This window comes from Syngnathus acus, chromosome 15 (genome assembly GCF_901709675.1).
Source record: "Syngnathus acus chromosome 15, fSynAcu1.2, whole genome shotgun sequence".
In the NCBI taxonomy this organism is placed as follows: domain Eukaryota; kingdom Metazoa; phylum Chordata; class Actinopteri; order Syngnathiformes; family Syngnathidae; genus Syngnathus; species Syngnathus acus.
This window is the reverse complement of record NC_051100.1, coordinates 4,703,787-4,717,120: the sequence shown is the minus strand read 5'-3', so window position 1 is coordinate 4,717,120 and position 13,334 is coordinate 4,703,787. Positions and strand designations below refer to the sequence as shown.

General features: G+C 46.0%; 3 protein-coding genes across 4 annotated transcripts; 1 reads left to right on the top strand and 2 right to left on the bottom strand.

Annotated features, from left to right (window-relative positions):
* Positions 1 to 1,786: 1,786 nt before the first annotated feature.
* On the bottom strand, positions 1,787 to 5,144 carry agt (angiotensinogen). The gene is made up of 8 exons (XM_037272005.1): positions 5,055 to 5,144; positions 4,907 to 4,956; positions 3,450 to 3,873; positions 3,023 to 3,377; positions 2,826 to 2,950; positions 2,549 to 2,697; positions 2,286 to 2,436; positions 1,787 to 2,185 (listed from the first exon to the last, which is right to left on the bottom strand). Exons 1-8 carry the CDS (start codon positions 5,127 to 5,129, stop codon positions 2,006 to 2,008), a joined length of 1,509 nt encoding a protein of 502 aa, XP_037127900.1. The 5' UTR covers positions 5,130 to 5,144; the 3' UTR covers positions 1,787 to 2,005.
* Positions 5,145 to 5,154: 10 nt separating this feature from the next.
* Positions 5,155 to 9,141, top strand: LOC119134862 (deleted in malignant brain tumors 1 protein). Its single transcript, XM_037272004.1, has 15 exons — positions 5,155 to 5,354; positions 6,214 to 6,297; positions 6,397 to 6,479; positions 6,555 to 6,599; positions 6,799 to 6,897; positions 6,992 to 7,030; positions 7,106 to 7,204; positions 7,279 to 7,314; positions 7,390 to 7,534; positions 7,613 to 7,830; positions 7,907 to 8,082; positions 8,153 to 8,383; positions 8,459 to 8,619; positions 8,695 to 8,939; positions 9,010 to 9,141. The coding sequence occupies exons 1-15, from the start codon at positions 5,248 to 5,250 to the stop codon at positions 9,042 to 9,044; spliced, it is 1,803 nt and encodes a 600-aa protein (XP_037127899.1). The 5' UTR covers positions 5,155 to 5,247; the 3' UTR covers positions 9,045 to 9,141.
* A 196-nt stretch (positions 9,142 to 9,337) lies between these two features.
* Positions 9,338 to 11,861, bottom strand: ikzf5 (IKAROS family zinc finger 5). Of its 2 annotated transcripts, none has more exons than XM_037272006.1 (4): positions 11,493 to 11,861; positions 11,196 to 11,356; positions 10,893 to 11,066; positions 9,338 to 10,806 (listed from the first exon to the last, which is right to left on the bottom strand). In XM_037272006.1, exons 2-4 carry the CDS (start codon positions 11,326 to 11,328, stop codon positions 9,959 to 9,961), a joined length of 1,155 nt encoding a protein of 384 aa, XP_037127901.1. In that variant the 5' UTR covers positions 11,329 to 11,356; positions 11,493 to 11,861; the 3' UTR covers positions 9,338 to 9,958. The 2 variants fall into 2 exon arrangements, with proteins under 2 accessions (XP_037127901.1, XP_037127902.1); XM_037272007.1 differs by having other exon boundaries at positions 11,677 to 11,861.
* Between the last annotated feature and the right edge of the window lie 1,473 nt (positions 11,862 to 13,334).

Genomic DNA, 13,334 nt, shown 5'->3' with positions numbered 1-13,334 from the left:
TTCATCTATATCTCTATTTATTTATTTAGTCTATTTATTTATAAATGACCATGTTTAGTATGGCTTTTTTTAAAGACAAGGACATAGTAAGGCTGTGATTAAAACAGCAAATAACCATGTATAGTAAGGCTTTTTTTAAGAGGTAATTTATTTATTAATCTTTATCTCTCTATGTATTTTTTTTTAAATGACCATATGTTAAGGACAGTAAGTAGTGTTGGCTCGTGAGTGAAGTATCAAAAGAAAGATTTTTTTTCAGTGAACGAATCACTTCCTAAAGTGAGGTATGTGCTCACACCTGGGATTGAACCAAGTGTTTATCGAGTGAGAGCCCATGTCATTAACCAGTCGACTATTTCAACTCATTAGACCTTGGCCGGCTGCACTGTTTTGTACTAGTCATGTGCATTCCAGTTAAGTGAACTGCATCTTTAGAATCGGTTCACTCAAAAGATTTGTTCAAAAGAATCGTTCACCGAATCATTCGCTACACTTTATTTATTTTTTTTTTTTTTTACCTCGTACCTAATAACAGGCCACTTTATTAGGGAAATAACATGGTCAAAGGTCACAGGTGTCAAGCTCTAGTCCTCGGGGCCGCGTTCCAATATGTTTTCCAAGTTACCTCGTTAAGCGCACCTGCGTGAAAAGTTTTAGCTTATTTTATGTTCCGCAGGAGCTAAAACTTTTCACGCAGGTGCACTTAACGAGGGAATCACACGGACACTCCATTAGGTACACCGCCATTTTCAAGTGTACCTAATAACAGGCCACTTTATTAGGGAAATATCATGGCCAAAGGTCACAATTGTCAAGCTCTAGTCCTCGGGGCCGCGTTCCAATATGTTTTCCAAGTTACCTCGTTAAGCGCACCTGCGTGAAAAGTTTTAGCTTATTTTATGTTCCGCAGGAGCTAAAACTTTTCACGCAGGTGCACTTAACGAGGGAATCACACGGACACTCCATTAGGTACACCGCCATTTTCAAGTGTACCTAATAACAGGCCACTTTATTAGGGAAATATCATGGCCAAAGGTCACAGTTGTCAAGCTCTAGTCCTTGGGGCCGCGTTCCAATATGCTTTCCAAGTTACCTCGTTAAGCGCACCTGCGTGAAAAGTTTTAGCTCATTTCATGTTCCGCAGGAGCTAAAACTTTTCACGCAGGTGCACTTAACGAGGGGATCACACGGACACTCCATTAGGTACACCGCCATTTTCAAGCGTACCTAATAACAGGCAACTATATTAGGGAAATATCATGGTCAAAGGTCACAGTTGTCAAGCTCTAGTCCTTGGGGCCGCGTTCCAATATGTTTTCCAAGTTACCTCGTTAAGCGCACCTGCGTGAAAAGTTTTAGCTCATTTCATGTTCCGCAGGAGCTAAAACTTTTCACGCAGGTGCACTTAACGAGGGGATCACACGGACACTCCATTAGTTACACCGCCATTTTCAAGTGTACCTAATAACAGGCCACTTTATTAGGGAAATATCATGGTCAAAGCTTAAATGAAAGTGAAAAGTGCCACACCCGCCCTCACCCCCACTTTCTGATTGTCACTCGGACACTATTATTCGTTCCCTGAGGCCCTGATTTAAAACGGCAAATAACCATGTATAGTAAGGCTTTTTTGAAAAAAAAAAAGTAATTAATTCTCTCTCTTTCTCTCTATTTATTTTTAAATGACCATAAGGTTTTTTTCAGACAAGGACATAGGCTTTTTTTTGTGGAAAATGACCATGTATAGTCTGTTTTTGTAAAAATAAAAATGACCAGAGAATAAATGAAGACTTGGGGAGCAAACATTTTATTCATCCATCAAACAAAAATAAAGTCTTTAGTTAGAATATACAAGACGAACAACTCTACTGCAAAATACTGTACAGCAATTTGCTGTTATAAGACAAAGATTAGGAGATGAGATGAAAAGTGAGGGGTAAAAGTTACATTTTCACTTTTCAAAGTCACATTTTTGACAGCTGCTGATGTAGTAAGTTTGGTACTTTTACAGTGTGGGGTTAATGATTTTGCCCAACATGAGGATGGCGTTGGACTCTCGCTCCACCACCGAGAAGAAGAAGGGCCGATTGAGAGCCACCTTGACGGCGACGCCCCCCGCCTCCTCCGCCTTGTCCTGGGACACCACGTCTTCCTCCAACATCTCCAATGACACCTTGTTCACCGCCTGGCGCCGAGAATACAGTCGAAACTTGACTTTAGTCGATTTGTCTTGTTGGCCCCCAAGTGGTTTGGGGGCCCCATATGCTTTTGGTCACTAAGCTCACCTTATCAATGGTGAACTGTTTGGTGTTGGCCAGTTGGCTGAATTGTGCCTGTGAGCCTAGCAGTTCGGCCTCCACTTTTATGTTATGTAAAAGCTCATGCAGGTCGTTCGCAGAAGACAGCGAGAACTTTGGCAGCGACAGCTCCAGCAATCTGTGATGCACCACCAACAACACAGTCATTTAATAGCATGAATAGATAGCACGGACGGACAGAGGCATGGGCGGACACACAGACAGAGAGGTTAGGGTTAGGACAGACTGACCCCTCCTGGAGGCTGTGGCTCCATGACGACATGACTTCAGTGAGTAGTTTGGCTTCAATGTCGTGTAGGCTGGCGCCCTCTTGTGGCAACACCAGCAACATGTAGGAGCGCTTACTTATAGACAGCTTCACCACCGTGCAATTCCTGTCCTACACAAAGTACACACATACACTATTATTTTTATATCATGATGTCTTTGGATAGTCAGGATTTCAAGTTGGTAGCTAACTAGCCAGACGATTGACCATTTTAAAACGTTTCTGAATTGTATAAGTACCATATCATTGAAGTAGCTGTACAGGGCTGTGCGGGTCATCATAGGAGTCATCACTGTTGTGCTTTCGTTCACATAAAACTCTTGCAAGGCCGTCTTGTCTGGTTGGAAGGCTGTCTTCCAGTTGCCTGGACAAACAGATGATGTTTGATGGTTCGACACAATACGGGTGTCAGTCAAAAGACAAGCAAGTGACAAACCTTGGAAGTTGAAGAAAGAAAAAAAGAGGAGGTTGGAGTTGACATCCACATCTCTGAAGGCGTCCTTTACTTTTCCGTCGGACGTCTTGTCCACAAAAGTGTTCAACAGCTCGGGCTGGGAGAAGTCCACGCCGCGGATGAAGGACGAGTCCGAGAAGTCCCGAGTGCCTTGGACGACATCAGCCGACAGGTGAACGTGCGGGTGGGTGAAGAGCCACACTTGTGTTCTGATCTCGTCTTTGTGTCCATCGTCCACCAGGGAGTTGATGCTGTGCAGGGTCTTCAAGACCTTGTGTCCGTCCACCAGGGACACGCAGTCGTCTCGGTCGGTGCCGCTGCTCAGGCCCAGGAGAAGCTGCGAGAGAGAAGGGAAAATGTTGAGGAAAAAGTTGGACAACAGAAAGTCAGCCCATTTGGAGGTCCAAACCTGGTAGGAACTAGCCGTCTTCTTGGAGGCCCCCAGGTAGAAGGTGGCCAGGGACCCGTAGGTGTTAACGGGTGACAGCAGCGTGTTAGTGCCCGGCTGCTTCTTGCTTAGTGCCTGGTACATCCTTAAGCCCAACGAGTTGAGCAGCTCGGCCAGCACCACTGTCCTCTGCGTGACGTTCTGCTTCTGTGCATCCTGCTCCGACGGATCCCGGGCGTCGGGCGTCAGGACCTCCATGTCCAGGCGCTCCACGGGAAGTGTACGCAGGGACTCTGTCGCTTGGGTCTGCAGCGTCTCGCAGCTGACGTTGTCGGCGGCGAAGAGGTGGAAGGGGTGGATGTAGACGCGGTTGGCTCGACCCCCGAGAAGGCAGCACCACAGCAGCAGGACCAAGAGAGTGGGGCGGAGACTTTGCATTTTCACTCTTCTTACAAGCAAAGAAAAAGCACAACGTCATAAACACAACATCAGTGGTGGCAAATAATTAAAAAAAAAAGTACAAATACAAAGTTGGACTTCTAATCTTTGGACTGTAAAGTCTGCAAGTCATTGACATTGAAGGGTTGTAATTTCCTATGGATGCCACAAGGTGACGCCAAAGCGGTTGTTTTTCTATTAGACAAGGCTGTGATGCTTTTTCCCTGCCTGCACTTCAACATATGAAGAAATGATCATTAAAGCAACATTTATTCTAGACAGAAAAAGTGGGGGTTTTTCTGCAGATGGCAGCAATTCACTTCATTACAATCGATTTTACTGACCAATTTCTCTTACTGCCTACATTTAAAAACACTCATCAGTACTCTTTGACACAACATCTGGCTGGTTCTGTTTTTTTTTATCCTCCCACACCATGAGTGGAGACAAGGCGAAGGCGACGCGTCAGTGATGGATGGAACCTTCTTTGTGCCGCTGCAGCCGCCAGCTGAACGAACGCAGGCATCGCCCTCAGCAACAAGGCCGCTTTGACAATGACTGGTCAGCACCAAACATATGTATGAGATTTCTTTTAAAGGGGAGGGGGGGGTTCCATTTCATACATGCATTATCTATGTATATACAATTAAGCTGACTTGACTCAAATAGTCCAAGTTTGAAATTCTGCAATCACCAAAAACAAAATCTGATTGGAAAAGAGTGATGTTTTTTAGGGGTACATCTGTCAAAAGGAATTCAGGCCAATGTTATTTTGCGCACGTACACGGAGGACTTTACCCAGTTGAGTGTCTGAGCTTAGCAAACAATGCTCTCAGAATGCACGGCAGGACATGGCCTTGGTCCCTGATCAATGCGCTTTGACGCCCGCTCATCAAAACCCGTGACTTCCTGACACATCACATCAAATGTTCACATATGCTCTGACGAGAGCCCGGATAAATGTCACGTCGCTAGTCCGTTTCAACCGACAGACAAAAACTTTGTACGACCGTGAAAAGCGAGCGAAGTCGACTCCTTACCGTGTCGCAGGCCGCCGGCGAATGAAGCTGCAGCTGCTCAGCCCGTCGGACTTTAAAGCAAGACCACCGTGCCGGTTACTGATTAACAGCCCCCGGCTGACTCACAGCCCGATGGCGATCAATTATGGCGCCCCTGTCCAGCCCTGACCTGTTGACTTGATGATGTAAGTGCATCCTGAAAAGGGGGTCTGAAAGGCCACAATGGGGAGGGAAGAGGCTCCATTCAGCCAAATGTTGCACAGATGTTCCCTCGTCACGAGGGATCGTTTTCTTAAAAACAAACATGAACCACGGAGGAGGAGGAAGCAAATGGAAAAGTACCAAATAAATGTTGACTCGCAATGCAAAACAACGTATTCGGCTGGTGTTTGCTGTTCTTTAGCAGTCCTATGACGGGAATGGGCGGCCGGCCAGCCGAAGTTCTGGGTTTGACTCACGGCTCGTCCGGGTACTTTCACATACGCTTCACCGGAGACTTGAAATTGATCATCGTTGTGAATGCGAGTGTGAAAAGTTGTTTTGTACCGTGATTGAGCGGCAACCAGTCATGGGCTCATCTTGCCGAGTCAGCACAAACAGTCTCCGGACACCTAATGAGGACAAACAAGGTTCATTGAGGGCATGAAGAAATGTTGGCTCCAATCCTTTGTCTATCCTGAGAAAAGAGCAAATAGTTTGCAAATGTTCCTTTACAAGCAGCGAGTAGGAAAGGGCCGACATCCGTGAGGCAGTTGCAAAATTCCTTTACGCACATATTAAATTTGCTTATCATAAATGGGAGCTATTAGGCCATTATTTTTATTGTCTGGGTCAAACACAGCGTTGACAACATATGGCAGCTTTCTCGCTAATATTTGCTTTTGAGTGGACAATTATAATTTTGAAAATTGTTACTTTAGAAGAGTTACCCAAGTTGGAAACCCTAACCCTAGTTTTAAACCCTAGTTTGAAACCGTAACCCTAATTTTAAACCCTACTTTGAAACCCCAACTCTAGTATGAAACCCTACTTTGAAAACCTAACCATAGTTTAAAATAAGTTCTAAATAAAGATATTTCAAACATGAAATCATTGTTTTTGTTGTCCTAGATATAATACCTAATATCATAGAAGTGAATTACTCTCTACCAAAATGACAAAAATGGCATTTAAAAAAAACATTGATTCTAATATGGGTCATACTTGATCCACTTATTAAATGTTTTAATGCTAGATGGTAAGAAAGAGCAGCTTTTGCAGCTGGCGTGTGCCATCATCACTCACCATCAACATGTCAGAGTTGATTCATTGTGTTTGGTGATTATCAGCACTTCCCCAAAAGTCTCATGCCCGTCAAAGCGGACAAGCAAGTGGCATAAAGTCAACACTGGCCTCTTTATGACAGCACGCAGGTGTGTGGTTCTCATGCCAAACAAAAACCGCGTGACATTTGGATTATTTATGACTGGTGAAATTATTATATAAAGTGCCGTGTGGTTCTGGAGAGGTAGGTTGGAAGGTGAACTCAAAGAGTCGCTCACAATGTGGACCTTCTCGATTGTTTGCAGCGTAGTCATCCTGCATGGCGTGCAAGGTATTGCTTGTTTGGCCGTCGGAAATTGTTTCAGCTGACGGACTGAATACTTCTTTGGTTTTCTTTCCTAATCAGGTGACGGGGGCTTGACTGACGCCCCGTTGTACATGACTACTGCAGGTATGTTGGAGTAGATTCCGTTTGGACGATACCAGCTCAGCAATTCAGATTTTATGATGAGTTGATTCAACTTTATCAAAGATTTCTTTGACTAGATCTCATGTCGTTGTGCCAGCTACCTGATATCAGTTGCTCCAGTTTTTGGAATTTCGTGCTATTCCTCCCATTGTCCCATTATTCCTGTCATTGTATTGTGCAGTCTTGCGTTCGTGCCGCTACAACTGCGGCAGGCACCTGGGAAGCTGTTCCTGCTCCAGTTCTTGCCAGTACTACGGCAACTGTTGTCATGACTACAACCGTAAGTTTTGGTACCTAAAGCACTTGTTCCTGCTGCCGTACATTTTTGCGTCCAGTGTTGTCCTTGCATCGAGTGCGTTAAAACTCTCTTTCAGATTACTGCGACAGAACGACTCCGCCAGCATGGACCACAGGTACTTTGTGGACATAATAATCAGTGGCTCCAGTTTTTGGAAATTCCGTGTTATTCCTGTCATTGTATTGTGCAGCCCCGCCTTCGTGCCGCTACAACTGCGGCAGTCACCTGGGAAGCTGTTCCTGCTTCAGTTCTTGCCAGTACTACGGCAGTTGTTGCCCTGACTACTACTGTGAGCACGGAAAAAAACCCCACCCTCATACATAAAAAGTGCTGACATCTGCGTCTTTTTTTTTTTTTAAACAGCCCACTGCTACGCCACAACGGACATGCCAAGCACAGGTAGGATCTTCTGCGTGAACACCAGCCAGCCTCACGTTAACACAAGAAGCTCAACAAATAAATGTTGACTTTCAGAGGGACCTTGCGGAGGTTCTATGTTTGGCTCAGGTACCTTGTCCAGTCCCGGACACCCTGACTACTACCACGACAACGCCTACTGTGTGTGGCACCTCAGATCTTTGCATGACCAAAGAGTCTTGCTGGAATTCTCATACTTGCAGTGCGTGAATATTTTGGATCATGGCAAAATCAAACGGCTTAGCTACTTGTCTGAGGTCATTTTTGATTTTGCGGACAGGTTGCAGAGCTGCTGCAGTTGCGACTACATTTCAGTCTACGACGGTCCTTCTGAGAACTCGGGACTTTTGGGGAAAGTGTGCAACGACAACAACAACGGCAGCCTTAATATTTTCTACTCCACCTCCAACTACATGACGGTGGTTTTCCGAAGCGACAGATCAGTGGTCGGGAGAGGATTCCGTGCGGACTTCACAAGCGCTCTCCCGCAGGACTCAGGTAGAGTAGAAAATGGACCCATTGGTGGGAGGGAGAGTTTGCTTGTCTTTGGCAACCATTTGTTTTGATTCACCAGGTAAAGTCAATTGCTCCCAGGATAACATGAACATCGCGATTGGTAGGAAGTACTTGAACTCGCTAGGCTACGACGGCCACAGTCTCTACCTCAACGACCAGAACTGCAGACCCCAAGTTTTTTCAAAAGAGGTGGTCTTCAGTTTCCACGTCAATAGATGTGGCACCAGTCGAAAGGTAGACGGCACATCCGCCAGAGGGTGATGGCGGACAACCTGCGAGTAAAACATACAAATGAATTTTTCAGTTTGAGAACGGAAGAGTGGTGTACCACAACGTGGTGCGCGGCTACACGTCGAGCAGCGGCGACATCACGCGCAAAGCTAACTTGAAAATCGACGTGGTGTGTCGGATGGATCAATACTCGGTGGCGCAGATTATGTACCTGGCGCAGAATCACGACAACACCAGCATCACGGGCACGGGAACATTCAACACCTCCATGGACTTCTACACCAGCAGCAGCTTCTACTACAAGGCAGGAAAAAACATGTGACTTTTATGGAAGCTGAAATCCACACAGGCAACTAACCTTGATGTTCTCCTCTACCAGGTGACCGAATCCCCGTACAAGGTTTCCCTTAACCAGGACCTCTACATCCAGGTGGACCTGAGCAGCAGCAGTGAAAGATATCTGGATATTTTCCTTGATACCTGCATTGCCTCGCCGTCTGAAAACTTCAACGGGGCAGTCTACTACCTGGTCCGCAATGGGTAAGAAGAACAACCTTTGTGAGGCAGCACAGGAACTTTCCATCCACATGCTTCCGTGGTTCTATTCTCATTCAGGTGTCCCATCGATAACACCTACCAGTCGTTGGTGAGTGGCAGCAGCCGCTACGCTCGTTTCTCCTTCAAGGCCTTCCAGTTCCTGCGGAATGCTGAGCAGGTTTACATCCAGTGCAAGGTCCTCATGTGTCAAAGCAATGACTGGAATTCCCGTTGCCGCCGCGGCTGCCTCAAGCGCAGGACCAGAGACGTTGGCACCAAACACGAGAGCCGAATTCTGGTCCTGGGTCCCATCCAACTCATGGGTATGTAGCACTTGAGTCTGATAAACAAAAAGTGGCGACATTATCCATGCTGGTCTCTTCTTGTCCTTAGAACCTGACAAAAAGTATGAGGGATCAGCAAATTAGGATGTCGTTTAACGAGATCGTCTCCACTCATCATTTTCATAATCAGGAATGAAACTGAAACATACTCACCGGTGATTAAAAGCTGCAAGAAAGACAACGTCTGACTTTTCTTTATGCTTACACTCCACAGTTGGCGACGGTCATTTGAATTAAAAAACACTTTTAGTGACGACACAGTGACGACATAAGGCATTATTCTCACCTTGTGCTGCTCGGCACGCAGGCAATAAGTCACAACTGTACACGCGTTGCTTGGCAACAGACAATAGTGTCCACGCATTGGACAAACTTGCTAATGGACAACACACACTAATTCTTGGAAGAAAAAAAAACATCAACCACTTGGAATAAATATAGGTAAATATTTCATGAACAAAAAAAAAAAAAAAAGCACCGAGCAAATACATTTTGGGAATCGCTTATCCCCGAGGTTGTAAGGCCATGGGGATACACTTCATAAAGTGACTTCAGACAATGGAAAAAAAGCTTCCGTGTTGTGTTACGTTTCCTGGCGAGGTGTGTTCAGGAACTACATTGCACAAAAAGATCAAATAGTCGCTTAAAATCCAGTTGCCGCCTCAACAGCGGCTGACTAGCTAGTAAAAAAATTGCCACGGCGGTCAGATAGCATCATCTTGCTGTGGTGTGGCTGGAATCGACTCCTAAAGGTCACAGCAGCATCGGTGAAGGAGGATTTTGGCTAAATGAAGGAGATACTTGAGATTTGTTGCTATTTCACGCATTAAAGTCAACATGTCAGGCACTGCAAAGAAATACTGGCATCATTTCCACATCACGTCGCTCGGATCCATCTGAATGCGGACATCTTCCTGGAAGGCTAAATGCTACATCAAGGCCAGGGGAGAAAACAAACAATAAATAAAAATCTTACAATGTTCTTCACTTGAAATTGGTCACTTGTGCTGTCCGCGAGCAAAGTGGCAGGCAAAGTCGTATTTGCTCCTGCACTTGTGGCCGCAGATGTTGCACTGGAACGGGTTCTCGTAGCCGTGGCAACCCATGTGGATGGTGTAGAGGATGTTGTCGGGGAAGAAGACGTCGCAGTGCTGGCAGCGATGCGGCGCGTGCTGGGGGGACCGCGGGGGGGCCCGCTGGCCAGGCGTGCCGGGCCGGCTGCTGGTGGCGCTGGTGCGCCCGCTGGAGGGTCCCCCCGCCGGGCTGCAGTTGCTGAGCTGAGAAGGGGCTCGCCGTTCGGGGCTGATCGGTGACGAGGACAAGCGCTGGATCAGGAGCGGCTTCTCGTCCGCAACAGATTCGGCTCCTGGGGACGCAGGGGGCTGGCGCGAAGAAGGGAGGCTGACGCACTGGCCAGCCAGGGCAGACAGCTGGTTGAGGGGGTTGTCCATGATCAGGTTGGAACGAAGGCGGCTTTGAAGCTCCTCCTTGCCGTCCTCGTAGGCCTCGTCTTCACGGGAGCACTCTTCCATGTCGCAGGCCGGGGGTGTCGTCGCCGAAGAGGAGCACGAGGCGATGAGGAGGCGGCGGCCGTAGCTGAGCGAGCTGCTTTTTTTCTGCAGCGCACTCAGCAACTTCTTGTGCGAGAGCGAGCGTGCCTCTTTCTTGGGGACCACTTTGTGGCGCCGGCGCCGGTGATGCGACAGGTTGCTGCGGTCGCCGCAGCGGAAGGAGCACAGCTCGCACTTGTACGGCTTCTCGCCCGTGTGTGAGCGCATGTGGGCCTCTAGGTGGCGCTCGTAGGCTGAGGCGAACGGGCACAGGTGGCAGCGGTGAGGTTTCTCTCCTATTGGATGGAGACACCAGTAAATATTCACTTAGAAATATTTGTAAAAAAAAAAGTTTCCATATGCAATCCTACTGATTCAATACCTGTGTGCATTCGAATGTGCTCAACGAGTCTGGCTGTGCCCCGAGTGGCGTAGTTGCAGTACAGGCACTTGAGTTTGCCATCAGAGGTTCTTTCAAAACCGTCCACCAACATCCCTGAGCCGTCCTCCAGGGAAATGTCCACCGCTGGGTGATCCAGCCCATTCTGACTGCAATCTGCACATGGAGGAGTATACAGTCAGTTATTATTGGGCTCAAGCCCCCGCAATTTGCAAAGGTTCACTGTTACACGATCAATCATCACCAGCTTGACTTTTGAGAAAACAGGAGAAGCGCCAACGTTACCTGCCGGTAGTTCATCAGCCTCCTTGACGCCGCTGACAGAGCCCGATATCATGTTGACATGCTGGGTCTGCTGGCTCAAATACTCCTGGAAGTCCTTCACAAAGTCCAGCGTGTCTGGCTTTTCCTCGCCCATTGAAAGCAAGGCACGGAGAAATCCGACACTGCAACATTTTCAAAAGAATAGACCATTTTTTGTACTTCCGGGAGGCAGGAAAGTGAGTGACTGCAGCTGATGTGGACCGAAAATGACAAAAGCGTATCAGTTCAATACATGCTCCTGCGAGTTTATATACTTACATCCGTTTTGATTTACTTGTTTGAAAATCCCAGACCGGTAATGACAAAGAAATGTGAACACATGCAGCGTGTTGCGTGTCCAGTCGGTGCGTGTTACACACCCCTTTTCATCGCCGCCATGTTGACATCTCCGGTAAATACGCTACATTGACAGCTAACGTTAGCATGTGGCTAAATCGAGCACCTTTTTTTCAGCGCGGGTGCCGGTTTCGTCTTGACAACGTCATTGTCACCTTTCTTTCTTGCGTACGGGCGAATTCTGTTAACACGTCCCCGCTGTATGTACGCGCTGAATTATCCCACGCGAAAAGCCGATGATGCTAAATCAAAACATTGCCACTGGTGAAGGGGTGAAAGTTCACCAGGTTGTGCTACAGGGAAAATGGTCCGACCACCTCACAAAGGGACCTCAAAGAATTGTTCCGACTACCAATCCAGATTCATTCAAATTAAAATGTCAAAGCAGTTCCATTTCAGGAAAAAAAAAAAAAGCCAAAAAATCCGAAAGTATTTTTTTTTTTTTTGCATCAGTTGGGAAATTGTCAGGTCAAAGGCACCGTGCGTCGCCCTCGACGTAAACAACAGCACTCAAGCACTTGGGCCAATTATTTCATTATTTCATAAGGCATAGGTTACATTGACCTCTACTGGTAAAAAGAAAGACTGCAGTGGATTACAACAATGTTTTAAAAACTTGATGCGCAGAACACTTTTTATGAAATGTTTCTCATCACTAATTAAAGAAAAAAAACTTTAAAATCATTGGATTAATATTTTCATGCAACTCCGGCGAGACTCGACCTTTGATTATTGTTTATTTAAAGTTTAAATGTCAAACTCGTTTTTTTCGCGGGCCGCATTGTAATCATAGCTTCTTTCGGAGTGCCATTATGACTGTCAACCCAAATAAATGTATATATAATATCATATTATATACAGTAAAAGCTACAAAACAAACTGACGAATAACTCCTTTACAAATCAGACGAGTAAAAACTGGTCAAATATTTTTTTTAAAATGATTAAAAGTGAAGATAATTTGCAATTTTAGTAATGACACGAATTTGATGCACAACTTGTCTTTGCGGGCCACATAAAATGATGTGGCCGTATCAGGCCCCCGGGCCTTGAGTTTGACACCTGTGATTTAAACCTACATCATATTTGAAATCTCATTCCCCGGTCGCCCAACTAATTAGCTAACTCACCCATTCACATCCATCATGACACATGTATCGCGTGTAATTAGGCGCAAGTGGCAAACGAGGCACAACACTTTCAAAAAGCAATCGTCTCATTTATGTTTCATCGCCGTCAATAATTCAACGTCACGGAAGAAGAAGAAGATCGTGTTGCTCTATTAATGTCAAAGTTAAAGGACAACCTGCCGAGGAGAAGATGACAAATGGGCTCAAGTGGAGTGAGAGCATTGTATCACTTTACTGCATTACAAGAGGCCAAGTGTATTACAGTACTACATAACAGTAATGTAAACCTGCCACCTTTAAACTGTGTAACATGAGCAGATAATGCATCCGCTTATAATGTTTTAGAGTAGAACAGCTGGGATTGTATAGGATGTAAACGTGTCTATCCAGAGGCAAAGAACTAACCAAACATAAAAAAAAAAAGGATTTACATGTGGTTACAACAAGTGAACACATGATGGCGCACATGTGTTTATAATGAACCATCGGTTTCTATGAGTACTCCATCCCCAGTGTGCAAATAAGCTTTTTGGCAGCAACATGATCAATATTGATCAATGATAGTTCACACTTCACCAAAATGCACATCCACGTGCTCGCGGGAGACATTTTAGCAGCCAATTAGCATCAGCTCC

Coding starts and splice junctions, on each gene's coding strand:
- agt (XM_037272005.1), bottom strand. CDS start 5,129: ATGGAGCCTCTTCCCTCCCCATTGTGGCCTTTCAGACCCCCTTTTCAG. Junction 2,437..2,548: donor AGCCACAGCCTCCAGGAGGG/GTCAGTCTGTCC, acceptor GGTGCATCACAG/ATTGCTGGAGCTGTCGCTGC. Junction 2,186..2,285: donor AACAGTTCACCATTGATAAG/GTGAGCTTAGTG, acceptor TCTCGGCGCCAG/GCGGTGAACAAGGTGTCATT.
- LOC119134862 (XM_037272004.1), top strand. CDS start 5,248: ATGCAAAACAACGTATTCGGCTGGTGTTTGCTGTTCTTTAGCAGTCCT. Junction 7,315..7,389: donor AACGGACATGCCAAGCACAG/GTAGGATCTTCT, acceptor GTTGACTTTCAG/AGGGACCTTGCGGAGGTTCT. Junction 8,384..8,458: donor GCAGCAGCTTCTACTACAAG/GCAGGAAAAAAC, acceptor CTCCTCTACCAG/GTGACCGAATCCCCGTACAA.
- ikzf5 (XM_037272006.1), bottom strand. CDS start 11,328: ATGGGCGAGGAAAAGCCAGACACGCTGGACTTTGTGAAGGACTTCCAG. Junction 11,067..11,195: donor GGCTGATGAACTACCGGCAG/GTAACGTTGGCG, acceptor CTCCATGTGCAG/ATTGCAGTCAGAATGGGCTG. Junction 10,807..10,892: donor GCACATTCGAATGCACACAG/GTATTGAATCAG, acceptor TCCATCCAATAG/GAGAGAAACCTCACCGCTGC.